General features: G+C 41.9%; 1 protein-coding gene across 4 annotated transcripts in view; it reads right to left on the reverse strand.

The window, feature by feature from the left end:
* RPS6KB1 (ribosomal protein S6 kinase B1) overlaps positions 1 to 25,077 on the reverse strand; it is a 61,247-nt gene that overhangs the window by 14,457 nt on the left and 21,713 nt on the right. For 3 of the 4 annotated variants that reach the window (XM_025362646.1, XM_025362642.1, XM_025362644.1), the window contains 7 exons: positions 23,552 to 23,620; positions 9,373 to 9,520; positions 5,799 to 5,856; positions 4,254 to 4,354; positions 1,737 to 1,827; positions 1,479 to 1,569; positions 699 to 806 (listed from right to left, as the gene is read on the reverse strand). In XM_025362646.1, the coding sequence (XP_025218431.1) occupies positions 699 to 806; positions 1,479 to 1,569; positions 1,737 to 1,827; positions 4,254 to 4,354; positions 5,799 to 5,856; positions 9,373 to 9,520; positions 23,552 to 23,620 (666 nt within the window). The remainder of the gene's footprint in view (positions 1 to 698; positions 807 to 1,478; positions 1,570 to 1,736; positions 1,828 to 4,253; positions 4,355 to 5,798; positions 5,857 to 9,372; positions 9,521 to 23,551; positions 23,621 to 25,077) is intronic. The other variant, XM_025362643.1, reaches the window with a different exon arrangement.

A 25,077-nucleotide genomic window follows, 5' to 3' on the forward strand; every position in this document is an offset into this window, starting at 1 on the left:
ACCAGCCTGGTCAACATGGTGAAACCCCTTCTCTACTAAAGATACAAAAACTAGCCTGGCGTGGTGGTACGTGCCTGTAATCCCAGCTACTAGGGAGACTGAGGCAGGAGAATCACTTGAACCTGGGAGGCGGAGGTTGCAGTGAGCCAAGGTCATGCCATTGCACTCCAACCTGGACAACAAAGCAAGACTCCATCTCAGAAAAAAAAGAAAATATAGTTTACTAATTACTACCGAATATTGTTTAAGGGTCTGTAATCTCAGCACTTTGGGAGGTCAAGGCAGGTGGATCACCTGAGGTCAGGAGTTCCAGACCAGTCTGACCAACATGGTGAAACCCTGTCTCTACTAAAAATACAAAAATTAGCCAGGCATGGTGGCAGGTGCCTGTAATCCCAGCTACTCGAGAGTCTGAGGCAGGAGAATCGCTTGAACCTGGGAGACTGAGGTTGCAGTAAGCCAAGATCGCACCACTGCACTCTAGCCTGGGTGACAGAGCAAGACTCTGTCTCAAAAAAAAGAACTAAAAAAAGAATATGAAAAGAAATAAATAAATCTGTACTTCGCGTTCAAAAATGAAAGACTTTTTTTGTTCAATATTTATATATGACTCTTTATTCAAAACATACATTAAATTCTATCTAGTTAAATCCTAGTCATTGAATCTTACAGTGTCAGTGACTATTTAAGAACCTTACCTTTTTAAGCAGATCTCTGGCTTCTTGCGTGAGGTAGGGAGGCAAATTGAGTTTACATTTGAGGATTTTGTCAATTGTTTTCTTTCTGTTCTCCCCAGTGAATGGGGGCTAAGAGTAGAAGACAAGTGAAAAATATTAGCAGGGAGTGAAAAATATTAGTATATAAGAAACACATTTTAAATAACAATATCATCCATTTGCTGAATTAGTTATGCATGGAGATCAGAAATGTATGCTGTGAAATAGGCTAACTGCTCAAGACCTTTATTTTGTTTTAGAGACAGGGTCTCGCTATGTTGTCAAGGCTAGATTCTATTAATAATCCTTAGCTCAAATGATCCTCCCGCCTCAGCCTCCTGAGTAGCTTGGGCTACGGGCACGCACCACTGTGCCCGGCAGAAGTGCAGTTTTTAAGCAACAGGACAGAGGAAGTAGCAGTGTCCTGGAAGGAAGCCTGTGTTTCCACCATTAACTTGCTGTGTGATAATAAGTGAGCTATGTGATTTTATGCTTCAGTTTCTCCATTTATAAAATAAGGACATTATCTGTTCAACATCTATTTCACAGGCCTGCCATGACATAGATCATTTAAATGAAAATGTTTCTGAAAGTATGGGATCCCATATAATCATAAAGCATTATTAGTGTTAAACTGCTAATAACAAATCTCTGGGCTTTGAAAACTCCACTGGTAACATTTTCCGAAAGCACAGGACAGGTCTCTTGCTACAGTGACTCAGCACAGACCATAATACATGCAGCTTTTAACTGTGCACCTACTGCTCCAGTCAGCATGTCATACATTAATGCTCCCAAACTCCACCAATCCACAGCACGATTGTGGCCACTTCTCATCAAGATTTCAGGGGCCCTACAATGAGAAAAATAATATGCTTAAAACTTCACCCATTTGCATATCATCTGAATTAGAATTTTAAAAACAATATACAGAGTCAATGAGGGTACAGAAAACAGATACTATTCCTTAAAAGAGGTAAAATTAGCTCCCAAACAAATTATGCTTAACATGCAGCTCACATGTATTCTATTGTTCCACAAAATGTGTGTGTGACTGTTCCATCATGAATAGATTCTTTGCATAGTCCAAAGTCTGTTAGTTTCACATGACCTACAATGAAAGATTACAGCATGATTATTCTCAGAATTCCAAGTATGGGCAGTGTTTGAACATGTCACATAACACCTTAATCTATCCTTCCATTTAACTTTTCTTGCCTCAGACTTTTCTCGCAGATGACAAGAACAAGGTACCATCCATAAAATGGGATGCTAACTGTTTAAGGCTAGGGCAAAGTCACCTTTTGCCAATGATATAATCTATCTAGTAAAGAGAAAACAAATATAGAGAAAAAAGTGAAATAACCTGTCTAAGGCTCTAGCTTTAAGTATACACAGAATCCTCTACCATCCCGAAAAAGAAAAATCCTGGGAAAACTGTTTTATGAAGTCTAGTTTAAGTACACAGACCCCAATAAACATATTCTATACCTTTGTGAGACAGTACTTCAAATATATAGCTTTTATCACAGTGAACTGTGAAGAGTTCTGAAAATGGTCTCAGAAAGTCACTATAACAAGGTAGCTCACTCTGCCCAATGCTACCTATTAGGGGAAAGAAATAAAATTGCTAGATAGTACGAATCAATCATCGCTGATCCAGAAAGTAAAAAACTTACCACCTCATACAAAGATCATTTCAGTTCAAGTTTAGCTTTCTTTATCGGACTGTCATAACAAGTGGTTCAACAACCTCAGGGACTCTAGTATTTGAGGTTCATTTCACAGAAAAGGCACAATGACCTATTGATTCAAATGTAAATATATACTACACTCTGATACAGAAGAAGTGTGGCCTTTATTTTCACAGAACCATCTGATACACTCAACCTTATAAATCAAAGAAGTTAACTATTATATTGCTCCCCTTTTCTATCCTGTGACTTAGAATTCAGATCAGAATCCAGGTTTTGGGGAGTGAGGAGGTGTTGATGAGAGGAAGAGACACTGATTCCTATGATATATTCAGTTAAGTATATAATTTCGCCTTAAAAAAAAAGGTGGGTGGAGGAGTATAATCTGGAATGTTTCTATGAGCCTCGGTTGTTCATACATCATTTTCTAAGAGTCTGAACCAATTAACTACCTCATGGATTATTCTGTAGACATCTAAGATTAGCAGCTGCTACCACCTTCTAGATACCCTGGGTCAGCTGGTTGCTCCTCTGGGGTATGAATTGCCAAGTCTACCCACAGCCCAGATTAGCATAAGTTGAGCTGTCTGTAGCAGCATGCAGTTGTAGTCAGGGCTCACTGTGCTATATCTATAGCTGTATAGATTATCAGTCTCTCTGATGTTTATGTTTGTTGTTGCAAACAAACAGCAAGAATAAACTGATTCTGGCTGGAGGGGAAGGGGGATTATGCCTGTAATCCCAGCAATTTGGGAGGCCAAGGCAGGCAGATCAATTGAGCTCAGGAGTTTGAGACCACCCTGGACAACACGATGAAACCCCATTTCTACAAAAAATACCAAAAATTAGCCAGGCATGGTGGTGTGCCACAGTGGCCCTAGCTACTTGAGGGCCTGGAGTGGGAGGTCACTTGAGCCTGGGAGGCAGAGGTTGCAGTGAGCTGTAATCATGCCACTATACTCCAGCCTGGGTGATAGAGTGAAACCCCCATCTCAAAAAAAAAAAAAAAAAAAGAGTAACCTGATGCCTACTAAACATCATATTTCCAAAGTTTTATCAAATACTTTGATTCAGTTTCAATCCTTTTTCCAGCATTAATAAAACCTACAGTAAGAAGCATAGCTTCTAATATTTACATATTTTCATTTTCTTTTTTTTTTTTGAGACGGAGTCTTGCTCTGTCACCCAGGCTGGAGTGCAATGTCACGATCTTGGCTCACTGCAACTTTCGCCACCTGGGTTCAGGTGATTCTCCCACCTCAGCCTCCTGAGTAGCTGGGATTACAGGCACCCACCATCATGTCCAGCTAATTTTTTTTTTGTAGTTTTGTAGAGATGGGGTTTCACCATGTTGGCCAGGCGTCTTGAACTCCTGACCTCAGGTGATCCACTCGCCTCAGCCTCCCAAAGTGCTGGGATTACAGGTGTGAGCCACTGCGCCCAGCCAATATTTACATATTTTCATTTTTAAAACTTGACTTATATAATTAATATTCACTTTTCAATTTAAGTAACAAGCCAAAATTAATGTTTAGACTGGCTTTTACAGTCTAAAACATTATATAACATTTTATGTAAGGATTCCAAAAATATGAAAAACTATGAGTAAGGATTAAACTAAAAAAGGCAGTTGAGCGACTATTATCCTCAACTTCTTTTACTCTCACCAAGTGTAATTACCTAAGGACTTAAAACATCAGCAAGTACTATGATGCCATAAATTCTGAGGGAGGAAATACACAAAATAGAGAGATGAATATGGGGCTTTGAAAATGGCCATGACCTGTGTGGGAGGATTTTAAGATGATTATTTACTATAGAATTGTTTACGGTATGTCTCCACCTTGGTGATTAAGCATGATATTCTCCGGCTTCAGGTCTCTGTAGATGATCCCCTTTTGATGTAAATGCCCCAAAGCCATGGAGATTTCTGCCAAGTAAAAGCTGGAAACAAAAGTGATTTAATAAAATTAAAAAAGAGTGTAATCTATCCAAAGCAGTTTATGTATGGAGCAAAATTCCTTGAAAGAAACAGACATGCACCGAAGACCAAATTAGTGGGATAGGGGGATGTGTGGGAAAAAGAGATGGCATAGGATGCTGCCAAAAGGCATGGGGACATTTATGTTTCACTCATTTTAGTGAAACTATAAAGTGCTTTATTTTGCCATTAGAATATACTGCTAAAATTGCAAGGATGTCCAGAATATGCTAAACTGCCATTGGTCATGTTTTGTTCTGTCTGTGTAGGAATTAAGCTAATAGTCATTCATTTTAAAGCAAATTTCTCCCATCCACACCCAACTTTAAAATCCCACAGGAAATAGGAACTTTGTTATTCTCAGAGATCAAGTCTTGATTTCAAAAGGGATCTTATAACCTGACCCTTAGAAGCCCACTCATCCCTTACTTAATACAGCTACATATTTATAGACAGCTTAGGCCCACAGTATCTGCCCTCCCTCCTGCCAGCCAGCCCACAACTATAAACTGTGTGACACTCAAATTTATCTACCTCAAAAGAATAAAGGGCTGAATCAACCCTGTCTGGATTCGAAAAGCACAAGGCACTGCAATACTGGCTGCATAACAATGTTGCAATCCTGCAGATTACTCCAGGATGGAGAGGGTGTGTCCTAGAGGACTGAGGCAATTTCACAGCCAGCAGGACCACAAACAGCCTCCAACACGGCTCAGTGAGCCTCCTCCAAAAAAGGGCACTTCATCCCTAAGGCTCTTAAATGCAGCTTCTGTGTTAGAAAAGGCCTGAAATTAAACAATGGAATGCAGTTTTGGTAATCAAGGTAGAAAAAAACATTTAAGTGTTGTTTTCTATTAAATTAATGTGTAGGATAAACTGATTTATTGTGACCCAAGATTGTTGCTTCACAAAAGGATGTGCATATTTTTAATTTGAAGCAGATGACATGTTTAGAAATAGGAGGGTAAATCCCATCCTGACTATATAATCAATCCACAGATGATATGCCCAGGCTTATCACCTCCCTAAGACTGCACCTTGAGAAATAGCCTAAAAAAAAAGGAGATGATTTCTGATAATTTCCATTGTTCCACACATAAAGGTTCACTGGAAAACCACACTCACCCACAGCCAAGGCAGGCAGCTTACCAATTCAAGGAAAGAAAGCCGCAATGAGAATGGTTCTGTTAGGAACAACTGGTGTGAAGAGCGTTCCACTCAAGCCTAAGGGCAAAGGAATGATGTGACCTCCATAGCTGCCCAGTCCCAAAACTACTTCTCCCCCTTGAGGTCCTGAGTGACTGACTGGCTCCAGATCAATTTACTGAATCATGTGGATGCCCATAGTGGGAATGGGGCTTTGCTTGTAATTACCTGAATCTATGCAACCACAAAAAGTTCACTTACCAGGCAGTGTCTTCCATAAATATTCCCTCTCTTTCTAACTGCATAAATAGTTCTCCTCCTGTAAAGAAAAAGAAAAAACATTAGAAATAAAACAATATTTATTTCCAACCCACTTCTAATGAAAGAGTTTGTGCTTTCCTTCTAACTATAATTAAAAGACATCAGTTCCTTAAAAATGAAAAACAGATCCTAAAAATTATAGGTTTTAAAACTAAGTCCTCAGGATTCTATTTTTAGTAGCATTCTTATTCTTCTGTGACACACATATGTTTAAAAACTAGAACTGGCTTGGAATTCCAGGTTTTATATCTACAAACTTTAAAATATTTGTAGATTCCAGACCTGAGGTTAAAAAAAAAAATCTTGATTAAAGACTCTAACATTTTACCCATAAGTAGAAAAATGACAGTCTACAATTAAATCACCCTCACTAATTTTAGTCAATGCTCATATTTCGTATTTTCAGAACCCTTAAATAAACAGAATGAACCTTGGCAGTGGCCTAGTAAAAAACATGGCACAATTTGAGTATCAAAATAAATAATGATAATAAAGGGTTATATCACATTGAATGATATTAGAATACCTAAGTCCATAATAACATAAAGGAATACATAAATTTTTTAAATGGGGAAGAAGAATGCCAAGTAGAATTACAGTAGAATGCCAAGTAATAAATGAAGAAGGCACGACGGAATAAGAAAAATTACTTGCCAAACATCACAATTAATTGTTGCAGGCAAGAATCAATGGATGTCAAAACTGAATGTGGGCCGGGTGCAGTGGCTCATGCCTGTAATCCCAGCAATTTGGGAGGCCAAGGTGGGCAGATCATCTGAGGTCAGGGGTCATCTCTACTAAAAATAAAAAAAATAGCTAGGTGTGGTGGTGCATGCCTTAAATCCCAGTTACCCGGGAGGCTGAGGCAGGAGAATCACTTGAACCTGGGAGGCAGAGGTTGCAGTGAGCTGAGATCGCGCCACTGCACTCCAGCCTGGGCGACAGAGTGAGTGAGACTCCGTCTCAAAAAACAACAACAACAACAAAAATGAACATGAAAACTTGATGAAAGATATTTAAATCTCAAAGCATCTCCTCTAAAGATACTTATTAATTACAAAGGCAAAAATGTCACCAGGGAAAAAATCGGCAGACACCACTTTATATATGTGATCAAAGTTAACATCACAATTAATGGAACAAAGATATAAATATCATGTACCTCTTGATCTGAAGCATTAAGGAGGACACAATATCACTTCAATGGTCCTGCCAAAATTGCATAACCTGAATCTAATACTAAGGAAACATCAGCTAAACCCAAAGCATTCTACAAACTAACTGGCCTGTACTAATCAAAAATGTCAACATCATGAAAGTCAAAGAAAGACTGAGGAAATGTTCCAGATTAAAGGAAACTTTAAGTTATAATTGCATCAGTGTTAATTTCCTATTTCTCATCATTTTAGTATAGTTATGTAAGATACTGTCCTTGATTTTAGAAAGTATACACTGAATAGGCTGGGCGCAGTGGCTCACACCTGTAATCCCAGCACTTTGGGAGGCCGAGGTGGGCGGATCACCTGAGGTCAGGAGTTTGAGACCAGCCTGGCCAACATGGTGAAACCTCATCTCTACTAAAAATTAGCCGGGCATGGTGGTGGGTGCCTGTAATCCCAGCTACTCGGGAGGCAGAGGTTGTAGTGAGCCCAAGATTGCGCCATTGCACTCCAGTCTGGGCGACAGAGTGAGACTCCATCTCAAAAAATAAAAAATAAATAAAACATACACTGAAATTTTGGGGGTAAAGGGAAATCATGTCTGTAACACTCTCTTAAACAGTTCAAAAAAATTATGTATGCATGCATATATATATATGTATATACATATATACATATCTATAGACAGATACAACAAAATAAATGTGGTGAAATGGTAACATTTGGGGAATCTAGGTGAGAAATATATAGGAATTCTTTGAGAGAGAGTGTGTGTGTGTGACTGAGTCTCGCTGTGTTGCCCAGGTTGGAATACAGTGGTGCGATCTCAGCTCACCACAACCTCTGCCTCCCAGGTTCAAGCAATTCTCCTGCCTCAGCCTCCCAAGTAGCTGGGATTACAGGAGCACACCACCATGCCGGCTAATTTTTCTATTTTTAGCAGAGACAGGGTTTCACTATGTTGGCCCGACTGGTCTCAAACTCCTGACCTCATTATCTGCCCTCCTTGGCCTCCCCAAACTGCTAGGATTACAAGCATGAACCACTGAGCCTGGCACAGGAATTCTTTATACTACTCTTAAAACTTTTTGTGTTAAGTATGAAATTATGTCAAAATAAAGTTTTTCCAGGCAGGCATGGTGGCTCACACTTGTAATCCCAGCACTCTGGGAGGCCAAGGCGGGCAGATCACCTGAGATCAGGAGTTCAAAACCAGCCTGGCCAACATAGTGAATGCTTGGCTCTACTAAAAATACAAAAAAATAGCCAGGTGTGGTGGCGCATGCCTGTAGTCCCAGCTAATTGGGAGGCTGAGGCAGGAGAATTGCTTGAACCTGGGAGGCGGAAGTTGCGGTGAGCTGAGATCACGCCTCTGCACTCCATCCTGGGCGAGAAGAGTGAAACTCCACCTTCAAAAAACAAACAAAAAAAGTTTTTCCAACAGCAATAGTCACAAAAAAGTTACTACATTCTGCAGCTTTCTGTTCCATGTTACATGTTACTGCAAAATCTTTCTCAGAGAACTACACTGTGTTTGCTAGAAACAGATACCTGTGGCCAGGCGCAGGGGCTCACACCTGTAATCCCAGCACTTTGGGAGGCTAAGTCAGGTGGATCACCTGAAGTCGGGAGTTCGAGACCAGCCTGACCAATATGGCGAAACCCCATCTTTACTTAAAATTAGCCGGGCATGGTGGCACATGCCTGCAATCCCAGCTACTCAGGAGGCTGAGGAAGGAGAATCGCTTGAACCTGGGAGGTGGAGGCTGCAGTGAGCCAAGATCACACCATTGCACTCCAGCCTGGGCAACAAGAGCAAAACTCCATCTCAAAAAAAAAAAAAAAAGAAATAGATACCTGTCATCTAGAAATGATACAGAAGCAACAAGTTCCTACGAGGTGGTAGGCCCTGGGAAATGTGGATGATCTCCATTGTAAGCTACATACCCCATCACTAAGGCTACATTAAACTAAAAAGTCTTGTTTAAAGACCCAATTCCAAAAATAGTCAGTATGTTAAATAATTCTCCCAATGATTTAAATTACAGTATCTTACCCCAGTACAATTTGATGGCTCTGCATCACTTAGGTATTTGTTTTCCTGTTAAGTGACTGATTACAAAGGAATTAAAATAAAATTTTACAGATGAGGGAAAAAAAAATCTTTAGTTTCCTCCATATTTGTCTGCCAATAGAAACATGTGGTCACATCTGAATTTTGTCCTTCAGTGTACTCATCAATTTTAAGTACTATTTGATCATAATGGGAAAAAGTATTTTTCCATTGAAAAATAACATTTTGACCCAGTTTCTGGAGTCAATGCAAATAATTACACCAAACTCTGTGTACTGACCACTGAGATACTCAAGGATGAGGTAGAGTTTTCCACCAGTCTGAAAGGCATAAATTAAATCCACGATGAAGGGATGCTTTACTTCCTCCAGAATATTCCGTTCTGCTTTTGTATGAGCTGTATCTTTAGCATTTCTTACTATCATTGCCTAAAGGAAAAGAGATGATCTATAAGAACAAAGTAGTGAACATTTTTATTCTATAGTAACTGGAAAATCTATTTTGTGTTTTTCTTGCCAATACTGAACTATTAACCATAGTTCCCACTAGAAACTGAGATGGGGTAATGGAAAATGTTCACTTTATATATGCCTCTGTGCACTTTGGATTTTTTGCAGTGAACATGTAAATGAATTACCTAAAGAGACTTTTTTAAAAAGAAATCTGTAATCAGATCAAGTTTGTTCATATATTCACAAACGACTAAGTATCTACCATGCTCCAGGCTGTGCCAAGAAAGCAGAATAGAAAGAATGCCCTGTCCATAGGAGCCCAAAAGTCAACAGGAGCCCAAAGTCTCAGGGAAAAAAAGGCAAGTCAATGTAGGTAAGCGCAGGATGGTAAGGGTAAACAGGGGAACTACATCTGACCTACCAAAAAATCTTGCTTGAAAATTATTAAAATGAAATGTAGCCTGGACGCGGTGGCTCATGTCTATAATCCCAGCACTTAAGTGGGCAGAGGCAGGAGGATCGCTTGAACCCAGGAGTTGAAGATCTGCCTGGTAACAAGCGTGACCCCATTCTCCACAAAAATGGTAAAAAAAAAAAAAAAAAAAAAAAAAGTACAAGGTAAAAAAAGGCATTCCAGTGCAAAAGAGGCTTGATAGGACAGGATATGTGTGGGGAATCTACAAGTAGTTCAGTATGGTTAGAAGTAGTTAGCAATTAGGCTAGAGAAGTAGGTAGAGGCCAGGAAATGGAAGGTCTGGGCATAGGAAGGTCTCAGTGAAATGAACAAACCTTTGGCTTTATGAAAGACACATCTAGCAGCAGTAGGGAGTATTAGGAAAGAAATGAGACTAGTTAGGAGGCTAGTATAATAAACCAACTAAGAAGATCTGTAAGAAAATGAAGATAGAAAAAAATGAAAGGCTAATACATAATTTGCATTTGCTGACAAACTAGATATGAGAAGAAATGATGATACCTTTATTTCTGCATAATAGGATAGATAATGGTGCCATTCAGTATCGGCAAATGAAAGTGAAAAAGTTTTGGGAGAATGATGCCCTGTTTTAGACATGCCAGGTATAAGTTCCAGGAAGTTACCCCGATGGTACACCTCCATAAGTAATATGGAAAGCAAATACACAGGTTATTGGTTGCAACATTATCTGTGAAAGTGAAACACTGGAAACAGCCTAAATGCTCAGACATAGGATACTGGCCGAAAAACTATGGAATCTACACAACATGTAACAAAGCTATAAAAATAAGAAAAATCGGCCGGGCGCGGTGGCTCATGCCTGTAATCCCAGCACTTTGGGAGGCCGAGGCGGGCAGATCACAAGGTCAGGAGATCGAGACCATCCTGGCTAACATGGTGAAACCCCCTCTCTAAAAAAAAAAATTAGCCGGGCGTGGTGGCATGTGCCTGTAGTCCCAGCTACCGGGGAGGCTGAGGCAGTAGAATGGCATGAACCTGGGAGGTGGAGCTTGCAGTGAGCCGAGATCGCACCACTGCATTCCAGTCTGGGTGACAACATAAATAAATAAATAAATAAATAAATAAAAATAAGAAAAATCTCTATAAAAACAAGATACAAACGAGTATTTAAATGTACAATAGCATGGATCCTATGCTATCTACTGTACAAGAAAGGGGAAATGAGAATATATTTATAATATGTATCTGCTTATACCTGCAAAAATGAAGACAACTAAGACAAACTAAAAGCTAATGATAATGGAAGGGAAGGAAAAGAAATAAGACTTTTGAGTATACCTTCTGAGTAAAACCTCAATGGTTTTATCATACATTTTTTTCTTTCCTAAATCAATTACAGTAATTATAAAATGTAGATTTTTCTTTTTGAACCATATTAATGTTTAATATATTCCAAAAATAAAATCAGCAAGGATGAGGGGTGGGAAGTACAACTGAATACAATAGGAATACATAAATTTAATTGACTATTACACCAACAACTTTACCACAGAAAGAGAAAGAGAAAAAAGATATAACAGAAAAAGATTTTTTTCTTTTTTTAGATGGAGTCTCACTCTGTCACCCACACTGCAACCTCCGCCTCCCAGGTTCAAGTGATTCTCCTGCCTCAGCCTCCCGAGTAGCTGGGACTACAGGCACCCGCCACCACGCCTGGCTGATTTTTTTATTTTTAGTAGAGATGGGGTTTCACCATGTTGGCCAGGCTGGTTTCAAACTCCTGAGCTCATGATCCGCCTGCCTCGGCCTCCCAAAGTGCTGGGATTACAGGCGTGAGCCACTGCACCCAGTGAGAAAAAGATATTTAAGTAATTTTAGACTGCACACCCTTAGTGGCCTATATGTAAGCACACAAAAAATTTCCAAAGAAATATTAAATCAAACTTAGTAGGTTTGTAGCTGGAAATACTATTGGTATTATAATTTTCATTATGCATATACTGTACAACTGAACAAATGACTGCATTTATTTATGTTGTTACCAGAGATCTCACTGTAGAAAAAAGGAGATCCAAATATGAACTGAAAGAAGAATGTGGCAGGGCGCAGTGGCTCACACCTGTAATCCCAGCACTTTGGGAGGCTGGGGCGGGTGGATCACAATGTCAGGAGTTCAAGACCAGCCTGGCCAAGATGATGAAAGCCCGTCTCTAATAAAAATACAAAAATTAGCCGGGTGTGGTGGCAGCAGCCTATAATCCCAGCTACTCAGGAGGCGGAGGGAGAAACCTGCTTCAACCCAGGAGGTGGAGGCTGCAGTGAGCCGAGATCATACTACTGCACTCCAGCCTGGGGGACAGAGCAAGACTCCGTCTCAAAAATAAAAAAATAAAAATAAAGAAGAATGCTATGGAATTGGACTAGAATTAGGGCTAATAATATGAAGCACTTTGGGAAGCCAAGGCAGGCAGATCACCATGTTTGCTGGGAGTTTGAGACCAGCCTGCCCGACGTGGTGAAATCTCATCTCTACTAAAAATACAAGAATTAGCCAGGTGAGGTGGTGCGCACCTGTACTCCCAGTTACTCCAGAGGCTGAGGCACGAGAATCACTGGAACCCGGGAGGTAGAGGTTGCAGTGAGCTGAGGCAGCCTGGGGTCCAGGGCTGTGGAGAGCTATGCTTACGCCACTGCACTCAAGCCTGGGCAACAGAGGAAGACCCTGTCTCAAAAAAAAAAAAAAAAAGAAAAAAAAAGGGCCAGGTGCAGTGGCTCACGCCTGCAATCCCAGCACTTTGGGAGGCTGAGGTGGGCAGATTATGAGGTCAGGAGTTCAAGACCAGCCTGGCCAACATAGTGAAACCCCATCTCTACTAAAAATACAAAAATCAGCTGGGTGTGGAGGCATGTGCCTATAATCCCAGCTATTCAGGAGGCTGAGGCAGGAGAATTGCTTGAACCTGGGAGGTGGAGGTTGCAGTGAGCCAAGACCACATCATTACACTCCAGCCTGGGCAACAGAGTGAACCTCCATCTCAAAAAAAAGAAAAAAACATTTTAAAGGGAGTATAGGGCCAGGCACAGTGGCTCATTCATGTCTGTAATCCTGGCACTTTGGGAGGCCAAGGTGGCTGGTCAAGAGATCAAGACCATCCTGGCCAACATGGTGAAACCTTGTCTCTACTAAAAATACAAAAAATTAGCTGGGCGTGGTGGCCCACGGCTGTAGTCCCAGTTACTCTGTAGGCTGAGGCAGGAGGATTGCTTGAACCTGGGAGGCAGAAGTTGCAGTGAGCTGAGGTCACACCATTGCACTCCAGCCTGGTGACAAAGCGAGACACTGTCTCAAAAAAAACAAAAGAAAAAAAAAAGGAGTATAAAAAAATCTTTACAGAAGAATGACAATATAGAAAAAAATACAGAAAAAATAGAAAAGTCTCCATTTTATAATCACTACAGTAATATTTGATTTGGGCAAGAAATAATCCAGATAAAACCATTAAGTAAAGATTATTATGGGACAGAATATTCACATTGTTTCTATCATTCCATAGATCACTTGTTAATTACAAAAGAAAAAAGAGGCCTGGAACGGAGGCTCACGTCTGTAATCCCAACACTTTGGGAGGTGAGGAGGGCGGACCACCTGAGGTCAGGAGTTTGAGACCAGCCTGGCTAACATGGCGAAACACCATATCTACTACAATTACAAAAATTAGAGAATTTTTTTCTACGAGAATTGCTTGAACCTGGAAGGCAGAGACTGCAGTGAGCCGAGATAGGGCCACTGCACTCCAGCCTAGGTAAGAGGGCAAAGCTCTGTCTAAAAAACAAAAAATAAAATGAAATAGAGTCAGGCATGGTGACATGTGCCTGTGGTCCCAGCTACTTGTGGGGGCTGAGGCAGGAGAATCGCTTGAGCCCAGGAGGTGGAGGTTGCAGTGAGCCAAAATTGCGCCACTGCACTCCAGCCTGGGCAACAGAGTGAGAGATTCCTTCTCAAAAAAAAAAAAGCCCTTATTCTTAGGAGATATATAGAAGAAATTAGGGTTGAAGTGCTATGAAATCTGCAGTTAACTCTCAAATTGTACAGCAGGAAAATTTATTAAAGTTAAAAACGTGAATATTCATAGATATACATATATGTGGGGGCAGGTAGAAAGGGAGGGACACACAGACAAAGAAAATATGGCAAAATGGTAACAACTGGTGATCACTGAACTATTCTTGCAACTCTGAAAAGTTTAAAAAATTTCAAAGGTGTATTATTTTTGAACTGCTCAGGAGGTTTAAATTTTTGAATTCTTAAAATAAGCAATCAATTGTGAGGAAGTCTGAGAAGCCACAGACTGAGAGAGAAGATGAAAAATAAGTAAAGTAGAATCACAGTAATAAAAGGCACAGAGTTTCAAAATGCTGTGGTCAGTAGCTTCAATGAAAAAGAAAGTTAAATTAAGGACGAACTCAGTAAAGACAACTGGATTCAGCAACTGGGACGTCAGTGATGACCTAGGGTACAGGAGGTTCACTGAAACAGTAGAGTTGGGCCACATGCTGTGGCCCACACCTATAATCCAGCACTTCGGGAGGCCGAGGCAGGTGGATCTCTTGAGGCCAGGAATTCAAGACAAGCCTGGCCAATATGGTGAAACCCCATCTCTACTAAAAATGCAAAAATTAACCAGATACAGTGGCACGCCCCTGTAATCCCAGCTACTCAGGGGGCTGAGGCACGAGAATTGCTTGAACCTGGAAGGCAGAGACTGCAGTGAGCCGAGATAGGGCCACTGCACTCCAGCCTGGGTAAGAGGGCAAGGCTCTGTCTAAAAAACAAAAAATAAAATAAAATAGAATCAGGCATGGTGACATGTGCCTGTGGTCCCAGCTACTTGGGAGGCTGAGGTTGCAGGGTTGCTTGAACACAGGAGTTGGAGGCTGTAGTGTACTACGATCGTATCTGAGAACAGCCACTGCACTCCAACCTGGTCAAATAATGAGACTGTCTCTTAAAAAAAAAAAAAAGAATCATAAATCAAAATATGGTAGTGAAAAAAGAATAATGCCTATAATCCCAGCACTTTGGGAGGCCAAGGTGGGTGGACTGCTTGAGCTCAGGAGTTCGAGACCAGCCTGACCAATATGGTAAAACCCCGTCTCTACAAAAACAAAAATTAGTCGGGCATGGTGACACGCACCTGTGATCCCAGCCACTTGGGAGGCTAAGGCTGGAGAATTGCTTGAACCCAGGAGGCAGTGAGCCGAGATCACGCCACTGCACTCCAGCCTGGGTGACCGAGATTTCGCCTCAAAAATTAAAATTAAATTAAAAAAAAAACAAAAAAACAGGAAGTCAAAGGAAATCATGTCGGACATCCTTAAGTAGGAAGAGAGGCAGTTGGCTAAAAAGAGTAGAGGGGCTGATAGGAAAGGCTCCAAACAGTTGTAGAGAATGGAAGGATTTATCTAAGGATATGCAGAAAAATTGCTGGGAAGTGCTTAGGGTCGAGGTGAGTTGGGGTCATAGAGTTTTCCCAACAGCAATCTATAGCTTTGTGTGATTTCTGCTAGTAATGCTCAGTAGCTGAGATATAGCAATAAAGGCACACTGACAAGTGAGCTAATGCAGATTAGGGTTTTCCTGAGCAGAAGGTCAATGGAGCTAGCAACTGATAAAGTGGCCGATTATGCCCATAAGGCTGGATTCAGAATAAAGTGAAATAAGAAGGGGTCTAAAAAGTTGAGGACAAAAACAGAAAAGTCAAAGAACTAAAGGGCTTAGGGCCAAAAAACAGGCATTGTAGGAATCAAGTAAGTCTAAAGTGAGAAAGTTATTGTTCTATGAAACCACAATATTTCAGAGGTGGAGAATATCTTTGGCCAAAGGTTCTAAAATGTACAGTGGGAGGTGAACTAATGCTGTAGGCAATAGTATTTTGCTTCCATGGTATATTTTTGTTGCAACTGGTAGGGTCAGGTGATGACTGTTGATAGTCTTTTCCTCACTATTCCACTCTAAGCAAATACCTGAATGGTACCATTCCTATAAGAAGTAAACAGTCCCAGGAGGACTAATAAATCCAGACAGAATGTCCAGATTGAAACAACTCACTTACGGGGACACGTGGTTCTACTTTGATATCATCTTAAAGGCTAGGGGAAGAGGTATACTCTTACCACACAGTCAGGTCAGAGGGGTTAGTACTCTGCCTCCAGGATAATTAAAATCAGAAGGAAGGAACTCAAAGGGAGCCTACAGTCATCTTACTTGAGGATTTAGGAAGGAAAGCCCTGAACTTAACCCTAATAACATCTTTATTTTCATTATTTTTGCTATAAGCTTGCTTTCAAGGACAAGGAAGGAGACAGTATCAGATCCTCTAGCCAGGATTAAGAAAAGAACCCCAAGAATGGGAAACAATGGCAACCAAGCAAAACCAGAGGCAAACAGCTTAGGTCCTAGATCCCTGGGCCCCAAAATGAGGCCTGACACTTAGCAGTAATTAAGTCTATGGATTTACCAATATACCACCCCCACTTACCATGGATGGGGAAAAAAAACCCAATACTCTTTTTTTCACTAGATGTGCCAAAAACATACTTCACCCAAGATCTAATTATGCCTAATATGGTCAGGCCTGATTATCCGATATAAATAACGTATCACAAGGAATGAATCACTTAAGAATCTTGACCAGAGGCTGGGCACAGTGGCTCACACCTGTTATCCCAGGACTTTAGGAGGCTGAGGCAGGCGGATCACTTAAGGTCAGGAGTTTGAGACCAGCCTGGCCAACATGGTGAAACCCCGTCTCTACCAAAAGTACAAAAATTAGCCAGGCGTAGTGGTATACACCTGTAGTCCCAGCTATTGGGGAGGCTGAGGCACGAGAATCACTGGAACCCAAGAGGCAAAGGTTGCAGTGAGCTGAGATTGCTCCACTGCACTCCAGCCTGGGTGATGGAGTGAGACTCTGTTTCAAATAAAAAAAGAAATCTTGACCAGTACTTCTTTCAGTATTTCTGGAACAAGCACTATTATGCTGCCTTCAATTCTATACCTAACATGTTTTACAGATTAAAAAATCATTAATCTAAAACAATTCCAACAGGAAAGTCAGATAGCAGGTATCAATGCCAACCCACTGAAGCAGAAACTGATGTTAAGAATAGCTAGATGGCTTTTTAAAGACAATTACCAATAAAATTGTGGTGACAATATTTGTTCCTCAGCTTTCAAACTGAGGAGTCATTTATACTGCCTAAATAAAAATCAGCAAGAAGGACCAAAGTTTTACAAGTCTTATAATTTTTTAAAAAGTCATTTTGATTGTCTTTGAAAGTAGTTCTCCACCGGAAGTTTTGTTTTAAGTCAGTGGAGGCCGGGCGCGTGACTCATGCCTGTAATCCCAGCAAAAGGAGGGTGATCACCTGAGGTCAGGAGTTCGAGACCAGCCTGGCCAACATGGCAAAGCCCCATCTCTACTAAAAATACAAAAATTAGCTGGGTGTGGTGGGTGCCTGTAATCTCAGCTACTCAAGAGGTTGAGGCAGAAGAATCACTTGAACCCGGGAAAAAAAAAAAAGACAGTGGAATCTTTTCAGTAATCAATCCCAAACAAGAATAAGAAAACAAACACACACATAATCCATCAGTAATACTAGAAGACATGTGGAATCTCACACCTGAAAAGATAGAGTGGGGATAAAGCAATGGTCCATGATGTAGCAGAGTGGGGTAAGATCAAACCTAAGTGCCTGCAAAGGGGAATACACAAAAGAAGTTGAATCTATCTACAGAACCCCAGTAAAGCAAGGTTCAACATTAGAGGTAAAACTAGAAGAAAGGGAAAAAATTAGAGGAATTAGAGACTATAGAAGGCCGAAGGTGGAGGGCTAAAAACAGGGAGATCATCTGCAACTCTGTATAAGGAACAGACAGACCAAAAAGACTCCCATCTCCACACTAAGTCGAAGAACTAACCCTAGGAGAGGTAAATTCTCTGAGACAAAAAAGAGTGAAAGATTAGATCCACAGAGTAAAGTGCTAATGTAAAAACTCGAGTTTGGTGAAAGCTCACGTGTTGAGAGGTAAGATCTCCATCTTCTCTCACTCAGCTCCAGAATGCTTTTTCCAGGCAAAAGAACGGTGGGTCTTTCTTAGCACCAACTGATCCTCCCCAGAAAAAAGATCTACAGACAGTATGTATTTATTTATTTATTTATTTGAAATTGAGTTTCGCTCTTGTTGTCCACGCTGGAGTGCAACAGTGCGATCTCCGCTCACTGCAACCTCTGCCTCCCAGGCTCAAGCGATTCTCCTGCCTCAGCACCCCCAAACCAGATGGCCAGGCTGGTTTTGAAGTCCTGACCTCAGGTGATCAACCTGCCTCAGCCTCCCAAAGTGCTGGGATTACAGGCGTGAGCCACGGCACCCAGCCCTACAGACACTATTATTTGAAGTTCTTGATCAAGTGCCAGCTAACCACTTGACTACCCTGCAGAGAAGCTTACACACACAGAACTTCTGATCAGCTTTTCAGAGTTCTACTCTGAAACATGAATAACTGGGCCAGGCACAGTGGATGGATTATTGAGGCCTAGGCGGACAGATCACTTGAGGTCAGGAGTTTGAGATAAGGCCGACAACATGGTGAAACCCTGTCACTACTAAAAATGCAAAACTTAGCCAGGCATGGTGGTGCATGCCTGTAATCCCAGCTACTTGGGTGGCTGAGGCACAAGAATCGCTTGAACCCAGGAGGTGGAGATTGTAGTGAGCCAAGACTGTGTCACCACTACACTCCAGCCTAGACGACAGAGCAAGACTCCATCTCAAAAAAAGAAGAAAGAATAATCAATGAATGACACCAGACATCTAAAGAAGGCCTCTAACATGGAACAAAGTGACTAAAACTGACTAAATCAAAGTCAAAGAAAACAGAACTCAAAAAAGAACATGCATAAAACAAAAGAATATTTCAAATAATTATAATTAAAACTGAGGCAGGCCAGGTGTGGTGGCTCACACCTGCAATCTCAGCACTTTGGGAGGCCGAGGCGGATGGATTGCCTGAGGTCAGGAGTTCAAGACCAGTCTGGCCAACATGGTGAAAACCCATATCTGCTAAAAATACAAAAATTAGCTGGGTGTGGTAGAAGGCGCCTGTAATCCCAGCTACTCAGGAGGCTGAGGCAGGAGAATTGCTTGAACCCAGGAGGCAGGGGTTGCAGTGAGCCAAGATTGCACCACTGCACTCAAAATTGTGCAAGAGTGAGACTCTGTCTCAAAAAAGGTATTAAAATTAAAATTAAAAAAATAATAAAACTCTCAGAGGGATAAAAGAAGATATTATACTCATAAAACAGGTTGCTATAAAACAAAAACAATACAAAGAATTCTGGAGAATCACAAATACAACAGCTTTAAAAAAATTTAGTAGAATGGCTGGGCATGGTGGCTCACACCTATAATCCCAGTACTTTGGGAGGCCAAGGCGGGCGGATCACCTAAGTCGGGAGTTTGTGACCAGCCTGACCAACATGGAGGAACCCTGTCTCTACTAAAAATACAAAATTAGCCGGGCGTGGTAGCGCATGCCTGTAATCCCAGCTACTCAGGAGGCTGAGGCAGGAGAATTGCTTGAACCTGGGAGGCGGAGGTTGCGATGAGCCAAGATAGCGCCATTGCACTCCAGCCTGGGCAACAAGAGCAAAACTTCCTCTCAAAAAAAAAATTCAGTAGAAGAAAGTAAACAACAAGACAAAGAAATGGAAATGTGGAAAAGATAAGAAAAATCAGATGATCAGTTAAGGAGATCCAACATCCAACTAACTGCAATTCCAAGAAGAGAAGACAGTGGGAAGGAAATTATCAAATAAATCACCTAAGAAAATTTCCTAGAACTGAAAGACTAAAGCTTTAAGATTAAAAGAATAAAAATAGGCTGGGCACAGTGGCACACACCTGTAATCCCAACACTTTGGGAGCCAAAACAGAACAACTACTTGAGGCCAGGAGTTCCAGGTCAGCATGGGAAACACAGGAAGACCTTGTCTCTATGAAACATTTTAAAAATGAACTGGGCATGGTGGCATGCGTCTGTAGTCCTGGCTACTCAGAAGTTGTGGCAGAAGGATTGCTTGAGCCCAGGAGTTACAGGTTACAGTGAGGTATGATCACACCACCTCACTCCAGCCTAGGAAACAGAGTGAGACTCTGTCTCTTAAAAATAAAAAAATTAATTTAATTAATAGGCCGCGCACAGTGGGTCACACCTGTAATTCAATCCCAGCACTTTGGGTGGCCGAGGCAGGTGGATCACTTGAGCCCAGGAGTTCAACACCAGCCTGGGCAACATGGTGAGTGCCCATCTCTACATTTTTTTATTAGCCAGGCCTGGTGGTGCGTGCCTGTGGTCCCAGCTACTCAGGAGACTGAGGTGGGAGGATAGCTTGAGCCCAGGAGTTTGAGGTTGCACTTAGCTATGACTGGATCACTGCACTCCTGCCTAGGTGACAGGGCGAGACCCTATCAAAAACTAAATAAAAATAATAAAGTCAAAGCAAGACACATCACTATAAAAACTTAGATCAGAAATAAAGAGAAAATCTTAAATATTTCCACAGAAAAATAGGCCATGCGTAAAGGATTGGGAATCAGAATGCCAAAGCACTTCAACAGAAACTCTCGAGTACAGAAGAAAATTGAGCAAAATTCTAAGTGAAAATAATTTTCAACTCTAATAACATAATCAAGTAAATATAAAGAAATCTCAAATATACAATATGGATATATTTTTATTATAAATGTATCTTTATGTACCTTTATGTACCTTTTCTGAGGGAGCCACTAGTAGAGTGTCACCAAAACAAGGGCATAAACTAAGAAAAAGGAAAAGCTATGGGATCCAGGAAACAAAAGATTCAACACTGAAGGAGCCAAGAGGATTCCAGGGATTGTGGTGAAGAAAGAGTCCAGTCATAACAGTTGTGACTAAAGAGCTACTACTCCAGATGGGAACAGGCGGATAGAAAGTTCCTAAGATATGCCTCTGGGAAATAAATGGAACTGATAGATTATCTTATAAGTCTGATCAAAGAACACTAGACTGAAAGGCATTTTACAAAATTGTTGTAAGGTATCAGAGGACAATAGTAGATTCAAAGAAAGCAAAACAAAATGAGAGGATGAGATAAAGGAGGGTGAAGTAAACAAGATTAATATCCTTAACTCTCATAAAAGAAAGTTAATACAGCCAGGAGCGGTGGCTCACCCTGTAATCCCAACACTTTGGGAGGCCGAGGCAGGCCAATCCCCTGAGGTCAGGAGTTTGACACCAGCATGGCCAACATGGCGAAACCGCATCTCTACTAAAAATACAAAAATTAGCCAGGTGTGGTGGTGGGTGCCTGTAATCCCAGCCACTCAAGAAGCTGAAGCAGGAGAATCACTTTAACCCGGGAGGTGGAGGTTGCAGTGAGTCGAGATCACGCCACTGCACTCCAGCCTGGGCAACAGAGTGAGGCTCTGTCTCTAAAAAAACAAAAAATTTGAAAACTGCTGAATTAAAAAGATAGCAGTTGGCCGGACATGGTGGCTCATGCCTGTAATCCCAGCACTTTGGGAGGCGGAGGCGGGCGGATCACCTTAGGTCGGGAGTTCAAAACCAGCCTGACCAACATGGAGAAACCCATGGAGAAACCGTGTCTCTACTAAAAATGCAAAATTAACTGGGCGTGGTGGCACATGCCTGTAATCCCACCTCCTAGGGAGACTGAGGCAGGAGAATCGCTTGCACCTGGGAGGCAGAGGTTGTGGTGAGCCGAGATCGCGCCATTGCACTCCAGCCTGAGCAACAAGAGCGAAACTCTGTTTCAAAAAAAAAAAAAAAAAGATAGGCCGGGCGCGGTGGCCCACACCTGTAATCTCAGCACTTTGGGAGGCCGAGATGGGCGGATCACGAGGTCAGGAGATCGAGACCATCCTGGCTAACATGGTGAAAACCCCATCTCTACTAAAAATACAAAAAATTAAGGCCGGGCGCGGTGGCTCAAGCCTGTAATCCCAGCACTTTGGGAGGCCGAGATGGGTGGATCACGAGGTCAGGAGATCGAGACCATCCTGGCTAACACGGTGAAACCCCGTCTCTACTAAGAAATACAAAAAAAAAAATAGGCGAGGTGGCAGCGCCTGTAGTCCCAGCTACTCGGGAGGCTGAGGCCGGAGAATGGCGTGAACCTGGGAGGCGGAGCTTGCAGTGAGCTGAGATCCGGCCACTGCACTCCAGCCTGGGCGACAGCGCAAGACTCCATCTCAAAAAAAAAAAAAAAAAAATTAGCCGGGAGTGGTGGCAGGCGCCTGTAGTCCCAGCTACTTGGGAGGCTGAGGCAGGAGAATGGCGTGAACCTGGGAGGCGGAGCTTGCAGTGAGCCGAGATCCTGCCACTACACTCCAGCCTGGATGACAGAGCGAGACTCTGTCTCAAAAAAAGAAAAAAAAAAAAAAAGCAGTAGGCCAGGCGCAGTGGCTCACGCCTGTAATCCCAGCAGTTTGGGAGGCTGAGACAGGTACATCACCTGAGGTCAGGAGTTCGAGACCAGCCTGGCCAGTATGGTGAAATCCCGTCTATACTAAAAATACAAAAATTAGCCAGGCATGGTGGTAGGCGCCTGTAATCCTAGCTACTAGGGAGGCTGGGGCAGGAGAATCACTTGAATCTGGGAGGCAGAGGTTGCAGTGAGCTGAGATTGCACCACTGCACTCCAGCCTGGACAACAGAGTGAGAGTTCATCTCAAAAAAAAAAAAAAAAAAAAAAAAAACAGAAAGAGAAATAGCAGTATATGCTTATTACTTAGAAATGAGACCAGAAACAGCAAAGCTACCTCAACAACTAATTGCAAGAGCTCTCTTTTCCACCCTCAACAAGCAGAAATAAAAATAGGAATAACAGTAATGAAACATACCTCACATTTTAAAAGGTACTGCAACTGTGTTAGAAATACATTTTTTGCTGGGTGCGGTGGCTCATGCCTGTAATCCCAGCACTTTGGGAGGCCGAGGCAGGCAGATCACCTGAGGTCAGGAGATCAAGATCATCCTGGCCAATATGGTGAAATCCCATTTCTACCAAAAATACAAAAAAGTAGCTGGGCGTGGCGGTGTGTGCCTGTAGTCCCAGCTACGTGGGAGGCTGAGGCAGGAGAATTACTTGAACCTGGGAGATGGAGGTTGCAGTGAGCCGAGATCGCACCACCGCACTCCAGCCTGGGCGACAGAGCGCGACTCCATCTCAAAAAAAAAGAAATACATTTTTTCTGTAAGACACTGGGTCTTGCCACATTGCTCAGGCTTCCCTTGAACTCCTAGTTCAAGCAATCCTCCTGCCTCAGTCACCCAAGTATCCAGGTATGCATCACTGTACCTGGCTTGAGATACATTTTTTTGACTGCAAATTTTAGGCTAAAATGTTACAACAATTAAAAATATGAGGTGATTGCTTCTTGGCCTTTTGGCTAAGATCCAGTGTAAGAATACGGTGTGAGAGGACTAAAAAGGGGGAGTGGAAATCACCTTTTTAAGCACCTTCATGGCAAATATTTTCCCAGTATTTGCTCCTGTTACTTTTCGTACTTGAAAAACCTGGATTAAAAAAAAGTGTGTGTTATTCAAAGGCAAACTATGTCAGGCATACTCCCTTAATTCCTAGTTATAAGAAACATATGCCACAGCAGTTTACATTATAAAAACTACGTGCAAAAATGATCAGCTAAAAGAACAGACCACATTAACGATCATGACTTTCCTGTTTGTCCTGCTGCCATCTGGTGGTAATGTTGGACAATGACCATCTAATAATAAACACTGTTACTTCGTATTAATATATAAAATCCTACTTAGAACAAGCTATAACAGTGTTCCCAGAAGCATAATGCCACCTTAAAAATTATAAAATATTTCATAAATTTCTTTCAAGGTTGCCACTGCCTTTGCTTCACATAAAACTATTTAAAAATAGTTGACAGGAAATTACTGTTTACCTATTACTTAATATAGCTTGTACTTATACTTGGTCCTCTGAATCTATAGGTTCAGCAGCCGCGGATTCAACCAACCTCAGAATGAAAATATTTGGGGGGAAAAACAATAAACAATACAAATAATAAAAAATAATATAAATATGGCCAGGTGCGGCGGCTCACACCTGTAATCCCAGCACTTTGGGAGGCCGACTCAGGCGGATTACCTGAGGTCAGGAGTTCAAGACCAGCCTGGCCAACATGGCGAAACTTCGTCTCTACCAAAAATATAAAAATTAGCTGGATGTAGTGGCGCACGCGTGTAATCCCAGCTACTCAGGAGACTGAGGCAGGAGAATCACTTGAATCTGGAAGGCAGAGGTTGCAGTGAGCTGAGATCGCACCACTGCACTCCAGCCTATGGGAAAGAGTGAGACTCCGTCTCAAAAATCATAAAAAAGAAAATAAAAAACCAAGTATATGGGAGGATGCGTGTAGCTTATATGCAAATACTGTGCCATTTTATATAAGGCACTTGAGCATTGGCAGATTTCATTATCTGCAAAGGTCTTGGAATCAGCCCCCCTTATCCCTCCCCCATACTGAAAGACAACTATAAACATTTTCATGCAATACCTAAAGTATGTGAGATTCAAAGTGCATGTGTTGCACATTCAGGATGATTAGAAATTAGAATGTGTTCTTAAGCATAAGAATAGACTACAAATGTCTGCTTTGCAAAAATTAACACTACACAATAGCAAAAATAGTTCTTAAAACTTAATCCTGGCCGGGCGCGGTGGCTCAAGCCTGTAATCCCAGCACTTTGGGAGGCCGAGACGGGTGGATCACGAGGTCAGGAGATCGAGACCATCCTGGCTAACACAGTGAAACCCCGTCTCTACTAAAAAAATACAAAAAACTAGCCAGGCGAGGTGGCGGGTGCTTGTAGTCCCAGCTACTTGGGAGGCTGAGGCAGGAGAATGGCGTAAACCCAGGAGGCGGAGCTTGCAGTGAGCTGAGATCCGGCCACTGCACTCCAGCCTGGGCGACAGAGCGAGACTCCGTCTCAAAAAAAAA

The sequence above is a fragment of the Theropithecus gelada genome, chromosome 16, assembly GCF_003255815.1.
Source record: "Theropithecus gelada isolate Dixy chromosome 16, Tgel_1.0, whole genome shotgun sequence".
Lineage (NCBI taxonomy): Eukaryota > Metazoa > Chordata > Mammalia > Primates > Cercopithecidae > Theropithecus > Theropithecus gelada.